The 17,438-nt window shown below is 39.9% G+C and overlaps 4 protein-coding genes across 5 annotated transcripts in view; 2 read left to right on the forward strand and 2 right to left on the reverse strand.

Annotated features, from left to right (window-relative positions):
- chd4b (chromodomain helicase DNA binding protein 4b) overlaps nt 1-13,535 on the reverse strand; it is a 37,361-nt gene extending 23,826 nt beyond the window's left edge. The window contains exon 1 of one of the 2 annotated variants that reach the window (XM_034874091.1): nt 13,526-13,535. The gene's annotated coding sequence lies outside the window, so the exon portion shown is untranslated. Of the gene's footprint in view, nt 1-7,391; nt 7,403-13,525 lie in introns of those variants that run through there. The other variant, XM_034874089.1, reaches the window with a different exon arrangement.
- Nucleotides 1,250-5,111, forward strand: wnt4b (wingless-type MMTV integration site family, member 4b). The gene is made up of 9 exons (XM_034874291.1): nt 1,250-1,687; nt 1,889-2,130; nt 2,528-2,681; nt 2,813-2,897; nt 3,000-3,131; nt 3,447-3,589; nt 3,693-3,833; nt 3,974-4,136; nt 4,234-5,111. Exons 2-9 carry the CDS (start codon nt 2,042-2,044, stop codon nt 4,401-4,403), a joined length of 1,077 nt encoding a protein of 358 aa, XP_034730182.1. The 5' UTR covers nt 1,250-1,687; nt 1,889-2,041; the 3' UTR covers nt 4,404-5,111.
- On the reverse strand, nt 6,176-10,564 carry cdc42l (cell division cycle 42, like). The gene is made up of 6 exons (XM_034874362.1): nt 10,440-10,564; nt 8,575-8,679; nt 8,325-8,397; nt 8,112-8,221; nt 7,096-7,293; nt 6,176-6,974 (listed from the first exon to the last, which is right to left on the reverse strand). Exons 2-6 carry the CDS (start codon nt 8,677-8,679, stop codon nt 6,885-6,887), a joined length of 576 nt encoding a protein of 191 aa, XP_034730253.1. The 5' UTR covers nt 10,440-10,564; the 3' UTR covers nt 6,176-6,884.
- On the forward strand, nt 11,600-16,923 carry mlf2 (myeloid leukemia factor 2). The gene is made up of 8 exons (XM_034874335.1): nt 11,600-11,921; nt 13,401-13,512; nt 13,642-13,677; nt 13,911-13,964; nt 14,087-14,215; nt 14,534-14,693; nt 14,907-15,121; nt 16,439-16,923. The coding sequence occupies exons 1-7, from the start codon at nt 11,878-11,880 to the stop codon at nt 15,116-15,118; spliced, it is 747 nt and encodes a 248-aa protein (XP_034730226.1). The 5' UTR covers nt 11,600-11,877; the 3' UTR covers nt 15,119-15,121; nt 16,439-16,923.
- Nucleotides 16,924-17,438: the final 515 nt, after the last annotated feature.

Genomic DNA, 17,438 nt, shown 5'->3' on the forward strand with positions numbered 1-17,438 from the left:
ATCTACTGCCAGTTCTGTGTAGCGCAGTTTCTTCCGTTCATAGGCCTCTTCTGTTGAATTCTCCCATGGAACTGTGAGACAATGAATAAAAACAAACATTCAAACAACAGCATGAAAATTAGGATTCAAGTTACATTCTCCTCATTATTATTTGGTTGTATCATGTAATAAAAGAGAAATAATACTATTTTACAACTCCTGCAGCTAAAATAAACACTACATAAATTGAAAGATAGAGCTGAAACACTTCTTTTATGTACAAATGAAATATATACAGTACATAAATATAATAGATATAAAGTATTATGAAGTTCCAATAGTGTCCTTCCAGGTATATACTATTCTTAAAAGTGTGAGATTCTCTGTAATGTTACATCACAAAAAAAGGGGGGGGGGGGGGGGGGGGGAGTGGAAGAAATGCACTTAAGTTGAATAATTACTTGCAAATGTTTTCCAGCAAATGATGATTAATCATGCAATACAGTCTGACTGGACATGGTGCTGTCTATTCCTCATTGCATAAACGAACAACACATTGTTCATAAGCTATTTTGGGTTCCCTTCTCAACTATTACATAAATCCACACATATATATATATATTTTTTTACTTTAATTACGTGTCACAAAACTGCTATGTAATTCTTTACGGCTTTTTCCTAAACTCAGTGTAACACCCATGCGCTTTCTCCCTATGCCCTCCTTTCCCTACTATCTAGTGATTTATTTGCCTCAGTTCCAATATTTGTCGGCAGTGTGTTTTCTTCCCCTTGTCTAAATGTCACCCCTTCTTCTAAGACAATATAGTGAGTGGGAGAGAGGGAGAACGAGAGGGCAAATGGGGGGGGAGATGGAGAAAGGGGAGGTTGGCGGACTCGTAAAATGAGCAACGAAGTTTGGGAAAATTAAACATTAGGTAAGACACTTTTTCCCATGCATGTACACATGGGTGGAAAAATGCTGTGTCATAGATTCCGTTGTAAGGATTTCTTGCAGGGATCAATATTCTATAGGAGGAAAGTATTTCTATGGAGGAAACAAAAGGCTTTAGTTTGTCATCTCATAAAATGCTTCTCAGCAGCAAACGTGCATGGATGAAAAGCAAAGAAAGAATACACACAACTATTTGTGACAATCATTCAAAGGCCATTATCTTCAGTACAGGCTCCGATTTTAGGTCTCATGCCAAACAACCACAATAGAAAGCATACTTACATTCTTAATACTTACTTATTACACTTCCCAAAGCCTCCTCCTCCCCTTCCTCAGCATCACTCCACACCCTGGATCACGAGTGTCCTCTCTCTCCCACCCTCATTCTCTACCTCCTTTATAACCCATCACTCCCGTCTCACTGCTCTCACTCATTCTGGCCGTTTCAACCAGGAATGGACACATATGTTTTCTCGGGACAAAACTGAGTACTTGCTGACACTATGTTTTTGTAATTTTTATTTATTTTACTAGCACGCCTGGATTTGGGGATTTGTTTGGGTTTTTTTGGGGGGTGAAAAGATTCTACAGGAATGTTCAATTAAATTGGACATGTGGACTTATTTTGTGTCTAAAGGGTGAGCATGCTTTTGCTGTCACTGACAGCACGAGTGAAGAAACTGACGAACAACTTTATCAATTAAAATTGGGATTCAATTTCAATTCGATCAACTCAATACACAGGACTATGAACTGGTAAGAATCGGTTACTTTTGTAAAACTTAAAATTTGTGTAGAGTCGTAGAGCTGCAGCGGCATGATCAAAAAAAGGTTACAACTTAAATATCGTGTCGTGAAATTATTGTTTATTCAAAAGTTCTCTGTTAAAAAAAACTAAAAAAAACATGATCAACTATTCTGTATTTTCTCTGACCTGTTAACTTGTCATTTCAACAGATATGCGGGGATCATCCCCAGACTCTGGACCAGAAACATAAACCAACACCACAACAAACAGACAGAGAGATCACTCTGACTGTGGAGACGGGCAGCGTGCTGTCCAAAGACCCAGCCTGACGCACGGTGACGGACAGACAGACAGACAGTCTGATGCCAACTGTCTCCACTGTCAATCTCACGGCACCACTCCTCCTCCTGTTGCTATGGGCAACTCAACCCACCATGGCAACCAACTGGCTGTAAGTCTAGCGTGCGAGGGAGGAAGAGAAAGAGGGAGTTTGTTTGTCATGCTATAACTTTTAAAAGATGGTGACATGTCTCTAAATCTCTTTCAGTTGCTCCCCTCTCTTTCTTTGTCTCACTCCTGGTGACCTTTTCTCTTTTCTTTCACTGTGTCTTCTCTGTCTTTTTTGCCTCGTCTTCCACTTGTTTCCATCCTCTCTAAAACTCTGCCCGGTCGTTACCTCTTCATCCTTTTTGTACTCTCTTTTCTCTTCTTCGTGTGCTCTTCCTCATTCACTCCCTCCTATTTTCTTCACTATGCATCCTCTCTCTCTTTTTGCCCCCTTGCCCAATTATTTCGCTTTTCCAAACCTGCTCCGAGTCATTTCACCACTCCCCACTTTTGTGTCCCAGCTCCCTGGCGAGGTTGCCTCGCTCCAGGCCCGTGTCCGGTGCTGCCCCATGTGCGCGGCTGAGGGGGCTGACCCCAGGGCAGGTGGGGGTGTGCAGGGCGCGAGGGGAGGTCATGGAGTCCGTACGCAAGGCAGCCGAGATGGTCATAGAAGAGGTATGGTCGGAGGCATCAGGTTACACCTTCAGGCATCATCACTATTAGCCTCAAAACACCCACACCAATGTCAAAAAACAATCATCAGAGTGTCCTTTCTTACTGCTATGCATGTCACTATTTGAACTCAGTGCCAGCACCAGTTCAGGAACCGCCGCTGGAACTGTTCCACCACCACACGTGGGATCAATGTATTTGGCAGAGTCATGAACCAAGGTATCCTCAAATTGAAAATGTGCCTGCTGATAAATCCATACAAAGGACAACTCTCACATGAAGACGTTTTTGTACCATATGCTTGCTCTGTTCTGATTTCAGGGACTCGTGAGGCGGCCTTTGTGCATGCTTTGTCCTCAGCAGCCGTGGCAGTAGCTGTGACCCGAGCCTGCACTCGCGGGGAGCTGGAGAGGTGTGGATGTGACAGGAAGGTCAGGGGGGTCAGCCCCGAGGGTGAGCTTGGATCCCTTTGCATGAAAATGTAACACGAAAATCTGCACCGAGTCAAACACACATTAAAAAACTTGAATAACAAACCATAAGAACAAACTTCCAAGTATGGACACAAATATCCAAATCCCAGGCAGTGACAGCAGGTATTTTCCCATCAGCTGTCCCTGTGCTGTGAGATTAATAATTCAATTGTGTGACCATAAGTCATCCAGTGTGGATTCACCATTTAGAAGCCATTTTCAGCTTTAAATTGTAAATGTGTAGTTGTTTCAAAGCAGCAATGATCCACAATACTGTCTCTCTGTCCAACCACAGGCTTCCAGTGGTCAGGGTGCAGTGACAACCTGTCCTATGGTGTGGCTTTCTCCCAAACATTTGTGGATGAACCAGAACGAGCCAAGGGGCTGTCGGCAGGGCGACCGCTCATGAACCTCCATAACAACGAGGCTGGCCGAAAGGTTGGCGGTTACAAAACTTTGACGATATCCCTGTTGATTACAAACTTTGTCATCTGTGAGATTCAATCTGCTCTGCTTATATTCAACATTCTCTCATCCTCAGGCCATCCTTCACAACATGCAGGTGGAGTGCAAGTGTCATGGCGTCTCCGGTTCCTGTGAGTTGAGGACCTGCTGGAAGGTTATGCCTCCATTCAGGCGCGTTGGCGTTGTACTCAAAGAACGCTTTGATGGAGCCACAGAGGTATCCGAAATACACCTTGTGCTTCTTTCAGTTCAGTTGGGGAACATATGAAGCACTCACATGAATTGAAACCGATACATCATCAGAAACCTTGAAATTTCCCACTCTGTACAGCTCTCTCAACATCCCCTTCTTCTTAGGTTCGCCTGACTCGTATAGGATCCAGGACAGCCCTGCTTCCCCGTGACCCCCAAGTCAAACCCCCTGCTGCCAGAGATCTTGTATACCTTGCGCCCTCTCCAGATTTCTGCCATCTCGACCCTGACAACGGTATCCCTGGGACTGCTGGTAGGAGATGTAACGGTAAGATCATCTCACAGGAAAACAGTCCAGACCATCCAATTTATCAATCAAAATATCTGCAGAAAATTGACGCTACACTCTTCTAAAACATACCCAGGAACCTCCCGCCTGGCGCCAGACGGCTGCGAGCTGGTGTGCTGTGGGCCAGGGTACAGAGCGGGCCGGGCTGAGGTGGTCCAGCGCTGCTCCTGCAAGTTCTCCTGGTGCTGCTCAGTCCGCTGCCAGCAGTGCAAGAACACAGTGACCATTCACACCTGTAGAGTCTGAGAGGGCCCCAAACAAGACCAAACCGACAGCAGAAAGCACAAAACACACCACTCCACACGAGACGGGAAGAGGACAACATAGGCAATAACCATTTCTTATTTACATCTTTAGCGCCAAATTATCTTAAATTTTGTCTTCATTTAACTCATTTTTGAGTGAAGCAGTGCAACCAGAGTTAAGTTTGAGAATGCTGAATGCAAAAGCTGACAGTTAGAGCATGTGTAAAAAGCAAAGCCAAGAACAATAACATCAACACTAAGGCACAAATAAAAATCCCCCTCAGAGACGGACAGTTGGGCCGACACGCATGCACACAAATACACATGAACACGCACACACTCAACAGTTAATCTCACACTGAACTGACAAAGCTTGTAAAGCGGAACCTAACCACAACTAACAGGGAAACATTGCAGCACTATTCCTATTTTATGCAAACGTTTTGCGCTGTGTCATAGACTAGCAGGTCTTTGAACTTTACTGTATTTATGTCTTCTTCTCTATTCTGGTTTATTTATTTTTATATCTTGAGTCTTTGCTTCCCTTCAGCAATATCTTAAATAGCCAAAATAACTTACTACTTACATCAGTGTCTGTCTTGTGTTTTGCATCTCACCTTCATGTAAAAACTATTCTGTATGCTCCTGCACAAGCAGTGCTTTTAGGTCTGTTCAAGGAATTTAATAAATACAGTAGTTTTATCCAAAATATGTTTCTTGAGTTATTTATTGCCCAGACATGTCTTAGCACCCAGGTCAGCTGCGAAGTTAAAAGGTACCCTGTGGAGTTTTCTTTTACCACTAGAGGCACTATGGCGCAATGTTTTAATGAGCGGGTCCCTGTTTTAAGGCTGGAACATGCTTCACCTGGCTGCACCAGAGCGAACATGCAGGGCAGTATTTCGGAGACATTCATGTGCCATTTATTTTTTTTTTTTTAGAGGTTTTTTCAGCCAGTGTACCGGACGCACAGGTCTGCACAGCCCATTGTTTAGATTTTAATGGTGTTCCCTCTTCAACCTATGGTCCCCCATACCACCCTTCTCAATGTCTTTCTGGAGATAAAGATGTAATGTGTATGTCTGGGGAGCCATAATTCCAGCCTTATAGCCTTTTGTAGCTAGTGCTGTGATAGAACACACACAAAGATGCATATCTAACCCGGCTGACATGATACACATTGCTGTCGACTGCAGAGGGCGGTAAAGCCAGTGTGTAGTGCATGCAAGCATAAAAACACAGCCTGACTGTTGGTGCAGTGACATGCCAAAAACATAGCAATGCACCAGCAGAAGGCAGTGAGGAAGAGGGCCGCTAGTTAATGTAAACCATGCAAAGATAGGCCTTGCTTTAATAAAACGTTAATGCATTTATTACATTTGTTAGAATTCAAGGATACCCACAATGAGCTGAAGAGAGAAACACTGAATATAAAAATATAATAGAAAACTCAACACCTCTATTGTTGTTAACTAGTTCTCTCTCTTATGAGTTGTTGGGCATGCCCTATTCACCCTCCAACATACAAAACAATGGCTACTTTCATTGTCATTAAACCATTTTATTAAAAATATCCTGTGATTACAAACACCCAGAAATGTACTAGCAAAAGGTTATCATCTCAATCTTCATCAAGATTAAGAGCTATTCAAAATATTAGAACTTGATTGGTCATATTATCAATCGCTCAAAGTTGGTAGTCTAGCAATTCAAAAACATTCTTGATAAAATAAAAAGTCAAGTTTCAAAATGTATAACCGCTAAACAATTTCCCAAAACAGAGTCACAGAATTAATACCATATACATAAAAGAAGAATAAAATGGAAATTCATTATTCAACTGAAGAAGGCAAATTGGTGAAAATGCACTTGGCTTCCCCAGAAGAGAGTAACCTTCTTATTCTTAACATTTATCTTTGTTTGGAGTGACAAGAAATCTCTTGTGCTTTCATCATTAAACCCAAAAGGGTCAGAAAAGAATTAGAATACCACTTAACATTAAGTTAACCCTTTTATTGTATTACCCAAAGCCCACTGAAAAAAACTTAATGTTAAAAGGTTTCCCCATTCCCTACGATGGGTTTAAAAGCCTGAATCGGCCACAACAAGAAAAACACAGGGAAAGTCAAAGGCAACTATATAAAAGAATCTTTAAAAAAACAAAACAAAGGAGCAACAGTGACAGGCAGGGGGGCCCGCCCCACCTTAATATTTGTAGAGAAAATACTGCAATTTCTAAAAGCGTTCAGAAAAAGAGATAGGTGACACTTACTGCATTTGCTGCATGCTGATTTGCTCCCTCAGGCTCTTTCAAAGTTTATTTTGAAGGCACAATCAGTGTACACTTGTTTTTGAAATAAGTCTCAATGGCATTGTAGCTCCCTTCCCCTTTTGTTTTGTCCTTTTTTTTTTCTCAAAATGGCCATTGACCCCACCTATTTATTTTTTTTACACCGTTAGGTCTCTTGCTGTAGTTGTTCATCTATAGCAGGACGCATTTTCTCTTGGTTTTGGTCTCAGGAGGCTCCAGGGCCGCCAGGATGGCCTCGTCAAACACATTCTTAAGCCCTCGCTGGTTGGAAAGAACAAGACAGACAGCAAAAATTAGAACACGGTCTGTAATTTTTGCCAGATTTAACAAATTTGTTGCTTTCAGTTTAACAATGTGATGAAACTCTAACAATGCCCCATACCTGTGTCAGAGCAGAGCACTCCACGTATTTGACAGCCTTGAGCTCACGAGCCAGCTTCTCTCCGCTTTCAGGATATAGGGGGCGCTGTTTGTTTTTCGCCAACTTCTCGATCGTGTTGCTGTCTTCCCGCAGATCCACCTGCGTACCCACTAACAGAAAGGGTGTGCGTGGGCAGTGGTGCGAAATCTCAGGAACCCACTGGGGGGGAGAGAGAGAGAGAGAGAGATATAAAGGTTACATTTTCTTCCTTCCTGGTCATATCTAGAACTAAACTCAAAACTTTATTAGTACCACACTAAATGTATGTGATTATTAAAAACTGTCAGGAACTGAGAGCGGGCACTGAATGTCTGGTCAGATTCAGGATGGTTAGGGCTACTTAAGCTGCTTCTCAAGCCAAGGTTCTGGATTCTTTTAAGTCTCTCTCTCTCTGTCTGTCTGTCTTGCTCGCCCAATACTGCAGCCGGCAATTCAGTGTGGCCGGGCTTACACAATTTCTCTTTCCCTCTTTTTTTTTTTTCTTTTTTTTTTAATCAGTCAGGAAGTGGACAGCAAGGCTTTTAATGTTATCAAACAAAGATAAATGTTCTACCTTCATCCCAAAAATGGTCAAAAATCAATACTAGAGTAGTCTACTTCATGCTTTAGGACTGCTGCACAAGTATGAATGAAATGCAGAGGAGGAGAATTAATCAAAATCTTTTTTCTTTTTAACAAGACAGCTGAAGACATGAAAGGGGAGAGAGAGAGAGAGAGAGAAAGAGAGAAAGAGATAGGGGAAATGACCTGCAGAAAAGGGCTGCATGTCTGAATCAAACTCACAGCCGCCGCTTCAAGAAGTAAACCTCTTCATATAACCGCGCGCTCCACCAGGTGAGCTACCCAGGCACCCAATAAATTGAATTCTTTGATCCGATTTTCTAATTTAAAGCAACATTTTTCCAATATCATTTATGCAAAGTATGTTTACAGTTGTTTATATTCAGACAAAATTAGGAGAAGATTCAAAAACTGACCTTCTCTTTGACATTTTCAAATGATGAGGGGGAGACGACAGAGAAACATACAAGGAACACGTCCGTCTGTGGATAGCTGAGAGGACGCAGCCTGTCATAATCCTCCTGACCTGTGAGAGACAATCACAAGACAAACAGGGATGATCATCCACTTGTTTTAAAGTGAAAAAAATAACAAGTAAAAGAAGATCATGTTAATGGTAATCATGTTACCTGCTGTGTCAAATAGGCCGAGTGTATAGGGCTCGCCCCCAATCATCACCGTCACTGCATAATTGTCGAATACCTTTAAGCACACACACAAAAAGAGAAAAACAATTAATAATTTGCAAAAACTAAAAATGTTTGATTTCTTTGTATTTCCACCATAAAGAAAAGTTAAAGGAAAGAGCTCTTAGTAGATGTGTTTGTGACATCCAGTACTTTTAAACATGACTCTGCCTTTTTTTTTTCATCTTCTTACCGTGGGCACATATTCTGAGGGGAACTTGTTGGTTGTGTATGAGATCAGTAAGCAGGTCTTTCCTACTGCACCGTCCCCTACCACAACACATTTTATAGTTTGCATCTACAGAGATAAAGAGAAAAAAAGAAAACACCACAAGAGTGTCAGCAAACCGAGTGCAGTACATCAGACAGTTAGAGACGGAATACAGCTAGACATTGAGGGAGGAAGTAACCACACATTTACATCAACAGGCCAGGCAATGTTACAAGTGGCACAGAGCTACTATAAATATTACTATTTGTAACCATTTTGTATCTGTCAGTCCTGGAAATTAAGTACATTTATTCTAGTACTTTACTTAAATACAATTTGATTTTTTACTCCAGATATAATTACTAGTTGGTTACTAGTAAAAAAATAGCTCTAACTTAACCATATACAACATAAAAAATGTAATAATAACATTATTGGGTTATAATAATAACCCAATAATGTGATATATACCACTCTGATATACTACTACATGATGAGTAGCCTACTTTTACTTCATTAAAATGATCTTGAAGCAATAGCTGATTGAGATTTTACATACAAAAAACATCTACAAACTTGTATGTATGATGCATTAGTAGAATTACTACATTAAACTTCCCAAACACAATATTTAAAGTAGTTAACTCAACCTAAACAGCTACATTAAATTACTTATTACATGTTGAATATTGTATGAAAAAAATAAAATACAAAATTGACAGCTAAAGTTACATATTTTTCAGTGTGATATTTTACATTCAACATGAGCCTAAACTCAGTTGCCAGTTTATTATGTACACCTGGCTAAAACTATAGCAATCTGAGTCTACAACAGTCCTACAATAAATGGTTATTTTTAGTTTTGGAACTGCAGAAGGGTGCTTATTTAACTTTGGAGGATGTAGTTTGTCGTGCTGTTGAACTGTATTGCTTTATACAGAGAGGTCTTCCTTATTATTTAGCCTATGGTTAGATTTTAATGAGACTCTTAATTACTGCTTTATCATATGCAAGACCAAACAATTAGGCCGTAAATAAAACACACAGGCGGAGCTAGTTTCAATTGTAAAACAATAAGTTTTTCTGATACAGGCTTGTAATTTGATTAATAATGTTCTAGACCATTTTCATAAAAGAAAATAAGGAAAATATAGAGTACAGTTTATCAATTATCCGAGAACTATTGTACAGTTCTGAGTTAATCGTTCTGGATCTTGCTATTCCCATTCTGTAAAGGTTATTGATAACCGTGAATCATTTCCGCATAGGGTATTCCAAAGATGTTGAGAAGAAAATGACGGCCTGTTAACCCAATGTGATTTAGAAGCGGATACTGCCCAACACTTCCGCTAAATGAGCAGCTCTTCGAATAAACTGAGGGCTGAAGAGTGTTAAAACTTTAAGCAAACACTTGGACTTTAATAAACTATAACCAACATACAAAAATGAGCAGTTGAAGCTGAGCTTAATTGTATTAATTAAATGATTGAATAAACTCAGATTAACAAAGTGAAAAGTGTCAACTGTTAAAGAGTGGGCTCAGTTAGCTAAACTACAGTTAACGTTACCAACAGTTTAGTCTCCAAAGACAAACACACGAAAATAGTCAACCAGCGGTGATAAATGAAAACAACTTATTTCACCAGATTGATGTTAGCCAACTCTAAATTAAGCTTGATGGCTCTAAAACTTTAACACTAACGTTACGCGAATTACAAAACCATTGAACGAGCGTTTCCTCTCGGTAGAAGCGTTGCGTTGTTAGGGGGGGGGCTTTTCCTACATTGTCCAACAACATAATTAACCATTAATAGATGTTTCCAGGCTGTTTTTCTAACTCTACTCACCGTTTTTCTTTGGACAGGTTGGGCGCATAGGTTAGGCGTTGGTTACATCCGGGTTTGAGGGTCGAATTACTCTCAGCGCAGCCGCAGAGCAGACAAATCACATTCACAGTGGAAAAGAAACAACGCCGCCCGGTGGATAGAAGCGCGCGCACACGCACAGTGCACACGGGCAATAAATGGTACTAGGCCTACTTAATATTTAGCTTTTCATTTAATAGGATACATTACGTATATTTTGCTTTCATTTTCTTTGCTTTTATTCCCTATTATTTATTTACTTAAAATTTAAAAAAAACTATTTACTTATCTTTTTACTACACTGATTTACTTTTATGTTGCACATTGGTGAATAGCTGAATGTCAGTGTACTAAACACAATGACAGTAAAGATCTGTTTTGTTGTATTCTATTATCACAAAATGTACAAATAGTATTGAGAGTACTCATGCAGAAAAACAGGGCCTTAGTAGAGTTATTATATATTATTGTATCATAGTTACTGAGGGTTGATCTGATATTAACTACTTTATGTGTGGTAGTTTCTCATATGACATTATCAGCTAACAGTTCCTGAGTATGGAGTATGTTTGAAAGTTAAAACAATGTATTCACAGTTTTCACCTTTTCTGATGTACAGTCTGACATTCCACAGAGAAAAAGCAGTTTGTCAATTCTTTATAATTGGCTGACCTTTGCCTCCTATGAGTCTCAGATAATATTTCTTCGAAGACCCAAATATTTACATTGCAGAAATTAAATTGACCCATTACTTTTTTTTTTTTTTTAGCTACTCTGTTAGGCAATGGTATTAACATTGCTCATCATACACATTGCATTTATAACTCTATAGTTTGTGAGTGTATATGCAATATGTATGCTGTTGTAGTTTAAGAATTTCCTTCTAGATTATGGTTCTACTTCATCTTATAACATCTTATCTTGTATTAAACTCAATTTCTGTAAATGGATTTAAAATAAACTATCAATACAGGTTCACATTGGTGTGCTTTTTAATTTAAATTGTTTTTGTTATATTTGGTTCACAACATTTCCAATTCGTAATCGTGACATTATGTTGAAAGATTGGTATGAAAGCCCCTGGGGAAATACTTTATTTTGAAAAATAAAAAGGTCGGAAGTTGTGGTCGTTAGCCCTGATGCTACCTTCATCGTAGTCTTGCTTCTCTTTGTCAGAGGTCTGACTTCCGTTTTCATGTTTGGTCCAGGTTTCTGGAATTTACTATCTAGTGAGACTGAGCCATCTCTCGCTTTCATACACATCTGTTGTGATTTAGTGTTTTCAAGACGGAGCTAATAAAAGGTCCTCCATTTCAGCCTGTTTAGAGTTGGGGTTCGTCATTTTATTCCACCCTTGAAAAACACGACTGTTTACCTAGCTAGCTGGCTAGCATCAGCCAGCTGAGTTAAATCACCTAGCATGTTTCGGTTCTTGAATGACGTTGATGACGACCCCTACATGATGTAAGTATTGACATTTATAACATTTTGTTTAAACACTGTAATCAGTGTGTGTTTTGCATGAGGTGGTAATGTACATGTTGTCACGGTAAATTCTATTTCTCCACTGTGCCTTAAGCAGGTATCTAACGTCCAGCCAGCTGTGGGGGCCTACAGTGGTCCACCATATTGGATAGACAATAACAAAAAAACCTGTCAGAGCTCAAAAGCAGATGGTTAACCAATCAGTATCTAAAAGGGCCAATTATTACAAGTACTATAACTTTCCCCAATTAACTAGCTAGATGTTGCTAGCTAATTGATGGCAGGTGCCAAGTGATGTAACCGTCTGGGTTAGACCATTAGACACCTTTTACATAACCTTACCTGAAGAGTTTCACCTACATTTGACAAATGCATGAAACTGAAAGGTGCTGACCTTTATTCTCTTTGCTACATAAATTGAATACATTCCTTGGCATGAACAAGAAGTAGATTTGAAGTGGTTGAGTAATTCTGGATCTAGTGATCTCATCATATATTTGCTGCACCAACACATTCAAGCTGTATTACTAGTTGTACATACCGCAATCCTTCTGAAACTTTGGTGGCCCTGTTTTGTGGTCCTGTGGCCATAGAAACCACCTTTCAATCTATTAGCAACTGCACTGTTTACGATGTCAAAACAACATAAACAGCCACTCAGGGTTGAAACATATTGCCTTTATTATTATTTTTCTTAACAGTTATTTTCATTATTGACTAATCTTCTTATTATTTTGTGTATCTATAAAATGTCAGGTAATAATAAAATAATTTTTTTTACTGCCCATGCTTCAAATGTCTATTTGTCCAACCAACAGTCCAAACCCCCAAAATATTAAGTCTATTATCTTCTGTGACAAAGAAAAGCATCAAATCCTTAAATATGAGAAGGTGGAAACGGCAAATTTTTGGCGTTTTTGCTTAAAAACCAATTACTCAATTATTAACCTAATCTGTCTGTTCATTTTCTGTCAATCGAGTATAGGTATCTGTTGCATGTCTTTTTTGAGCTCCTTCCCATGCTCTTGAAAATAAAACAAAAATAGAAAAGCACTCACACATTAATGACATTTTGATTTGAGTTTAACCTTAATTGAGGAGGTAACTGACAGAAAATGAACCTATTAATCGTGTAAGACATTCACTGGTTCCTCTTAAATGTGATGATTTGTTGTTTTTTGTATGTGTTTACAACTGTGTTTTCGGGACATCGATATGGACTATTATTAATGGATTAATTGAAAGAAAATAGACGATCAAAATTAAAAACAAGATTTGATAACTCATTAATTGCTAGGTTCATCAAATCTTGGGGACCTCAAACTGGTTTCTTAGCGAGAGGAGGTTCACATAGCATTGTTTGAAAAAAAAATTCAATACTTCAACTGATGCAAATCTGAAGTTGTGGCCATGAATGAGACGTCAAAAAGTTTCAGTGTAATCTGGGATTTCTTCTAGGGATCCATTTGCTGCTCACAGGCAGCAGATGAGGCTTATGTTTGGACCATTTGGCATGGATCCCTTTGCTCTCGCCCCCCAGATACAACCACCCCGTGCACCACGCAGACAGGTAACTGTCCAACGTCTTGCTGGACTGTATTCATGTGTTTTGTGTGTTCCATTTGTTTGACATCCACCTTAGTTTATCTGTTGTATTTGTTAAGTTAGCTTTTATTTAAACGTGTACATTTTCTTCCAGGCTGGTGCATTGACCCCCTTTGGCATGATGGGAATGGTGAGTAGCTGATCCAAAACCTCCTTCAATACCTTCAAGAATACAACTAAAATGTTTAATGTCTTGTTTTTGTTAAGATCATTTTTGGGGCATTTTAGGCCTTTATTTTCACAGAACAGCAGGATGATCCTAGTTGCAATGAACAGACAATGGATGCTGTTATTCATTGTGTCTATACTTGATGTTTCATGAAATGATCATTTAAAATATCTCCTTTTTATTTATTTTTGCAGGGTGGAGGGTTCATGGATATGTTTGGCATGATGGGAGAAATGATGGGAAACGTGGTGAGTAGTTCTGTCAACCAATTTCAAATGAACATGAAGTAACTACTGTAATGAATGAAACCTGTGTCTGAACAGTATTCCATCTCACCTTCTATTTACATTGTATTACTTTCTTCTTGTAGGAAAGAATGTCCGGTTCACCGAACTGTCAGACGTTTTCCTCTTCAACAGTGATCTCCTACTCCTCTTCAGACTCGGGGCCTCCCGAAGTTTATCAGCAGACCAGTGCAACGAGAACAGGCCCTGGAGGGGTTAGAATAACTAGTTAACAGTTGTTAAAATGCTTACACTACGCATAGGGAGTGTTAATTAGGACCAAACAAGACTTGATTACTGAGACCTAAGCCTAACTGGACGTGTGGCCTTCATGCATTGTTTGTCCAGGCATGACTGCGGCCTTCTATCCTCATTAGCAAATGAAATCACCAGTAATTGTAGTGACAATAACTTGAGCTTGTGAACAGTATAAACATCGTAGTTGTCATACGAACATTTCAGTCTTGAGTTCATTTAGAGGACAGAGCATTCTGTTTCGTTTTGGTAAACCAAGTTGTCTCTTTTCACCTCAGATTCGGGAGACGCGACAGTCAATGAGGGACAGCGAGAGCGGCCTTGAACGTCTTGCCATCGGCCACCACATCGGGGAACGTGGACATGTAATGGAGCGTTCACGAAATCGTCGCACTGGAGACCGCGAGGAACGACAAGACTTCATCAACCTTGATGAGAGTGAGTCATTGGGCCAGAAAGATAATGACTGTTTATGATGGGGGATCCACTATTCTCTGGTAAACCTTCAATATCACTTTGAATATAATGAAATGTCTGGCTTAACAAGAAACAAAAGTAATTTTGTGAGATCACCTGAGACACTGATCATGCTGCAGTGACCTGATACCTGTCGTTTGTGTCGCCTAAAAACCTGCCCTCCGTTCCCACTAGCTGACGCTGCAGCGTTCGATGAGGAGTGGAGGAGGGAGGCAGGAAGATACGTTCCCCCGACTGCCCGGGCGCTGGAATACGGCCGAGAGCGACGGGGAGGCGGCCAGCAGCTGGCCCTCACTGCCCCTCCCAGCTCGACAAGCCCCCCAGGCCATCGACACGAGTCCCCCAGACACCGTCAACCCCACACCCGTCCACGTTACGACTGGTGAGAGGTAAGAGTGAGTATTTACAGCCTTGATTCTCAGACCTGGATCACTCTAGTACAGCCGGACGTGATTTGGTTTGGTGAGGAACTTTGCTCTAATTTTGCTGTTTTTGTTTAAACTTTGTGCTCAATACATACAGTATCTTGGTCACAATTCCTTAATAAGCTAATTTAAGGGAATCTACGCAAAACTATTTATGTTTATGATTTAAAATAGATATTCTGGCAAATACATATTCTTTTTCATGTTTTTTCTTTTTTTTCTTTTTTTTTTTTTAGTTAGATAACACCCTGAAATTACAGTTTGGAAAATCAGGATGAAAAAATTATTGATAGATTGTATACATGTGACAAATATTATCCAGGAGGACGTCAAGCAGCTACCAGGTGTTGCCAAACAGATAGGACCAGAGCCCAGACAGGGCCAACACTTTTAAAATATGTTATTCTGGTACGATATAGCACACATTTGTAGTTTCAAGCTAGTTGAAGTCACTGTACAGTAACAGTTCATTGCATTTTACACTGTGAGACGGGTCTGATGAACGGCATCACACTGAGAAATATCAATTTTGAGACTGTCAGACTGTGATGTCTGTTTAAGAGTAACGCTACGTAGGGCTAGGCGATATGGACTAAAACTCCTATCTCTGTATTTTTCGGCTAAATGGCGATACACAATATAGATCTCTGTATTTTTTACAAAGTGGGCTAAATGTTTAGTTTTACGTCAAAGTCGCTTTTAACAAGCACTTTTAATAAAACAGATTATGATCAAAATGAAATGCAAATACAGGGTTTCCTTCCCAGTTTGAAAATGGGGGGGGCGGGGCTGCGCTCCGAGGAAGAGGAGAGCCAAACACTGGCACAGCTTTATAGAAGAATTGGGTCATGTAAATGTAAAATGTAAATGCAACATTAAACCATATTGATATACACTTTGTCTAATCTCAAATCAAATCAAAATATATCAATATAAGGTAAAATATTGATATGTCGCCCAGCCCTAGTGCTACGATGTAAATATAAGAGGAGAAATGTTTCCTAATAGCATTCCCACTGTGAATTTGAACTGTGAAGAATTTGTTACTACATTTTTAATAATGTCAGAATTTTTAAACAAGCTCACTTCAATTACAAAACTGCTAAATTGGCTGTTGTTAGACATGTCTCTCAGTGCAATTGAGGGCCATTATTTTGGATTGACAACCATGACATCATGTTGTGTTAAAATCCTCAACTGATAAATGAAAGCTTCCATCAGCCTTTTCTGTCTGTGATTTGTAATAATAAACACTGCGGCCTTGGTTGACTGTCCCCGCAGGTGTCACACTTGGGCGACCAGACGAAAGGAGTTGAGGGAAGATTTCCCCGATGCTGTGAACCACGCTGAAGACGGAAGTTGACTGATCTTCACAACTGCCCGTCGTAAATGTTTGATATGACTGGACTGTCTATCCATGAACAACATACACACACACTCACAACAAAACCACAAAAGCTTGATCGTTACATTAACAGTTCTCCTTCTCCCCTGTTACACCCAACACACTCGCATACACATCACGCACCCTTGTAAAAACATGGGTATAACTACACTCACTTTATATATACTCATTCTCAAAACTTGACAACTCGACTCGTGTTTTTGCCCACTGCACTTAAGTGCAACAGTATACAGTACATCTGCTGTACAGTCCATTTTATGTTTGTGAAGACACTAGTGTGTCAGTGAATTGAATTGTATACTGTTAACTAATTAATCTAACTAAATAAAAGTTCATTAAACATTGTTAGATAATTACAAAATGTGTCTCTGTTGTTGTGTTTGCATGTCTTAAAAAATAAATTATGTATTGTTTTTAAAAAAACTGAATCATACAACTTGTCGTACAGCTTCAAAGGAATGTATATATGCCACTAAATCTTTCAATCGAGGGTTCTATTTTTTGCTCATCTGAATTTGTATTTAGGTTCTTTGCAGCTGTAGAGTCTACATCTGTAATTCTGCTGCTGTAGTTGAGCTGTGTGTTGCTTTCCCACTGCATGTGTCTGTGTGCTCCCTCTTCCCTGTGCCACTGTGTCTGCTGCTCATGTGACATCCAGATGGAGCACACAAACTGGAGCAGCCAATGAAAACCTCCTGTTTTGATAAATCTCTCACATAGTAGGCACCCTACCTGCCTCCGTCTGTGCCCGCTGTATCTTTAATCACATCCACGACTATTTTTATATGCATGCTCTCCCTCCAGCATGTGATGCACTCATCGCCTGTCTACCATTCTTCCTGTCTCCTTTTATCCCCGTCATTAGATCTCTAAAGT

The sequence above is a fragment of the Etheostoma cragini genome, chromosome 6 (assembly GCF_013103735.1).
Source record: "Etheostoma cragini isolate CJK2018 chromosome 6, CSU_Ecrag_1.0, whole genome shotgun sequence".
Taxonomy (NCBI): Eukaryota; Metazoa; Chordata; class Actinopteri; order Perciformes; family Percidae; genus Etheostoma; species Etheostoma cragini.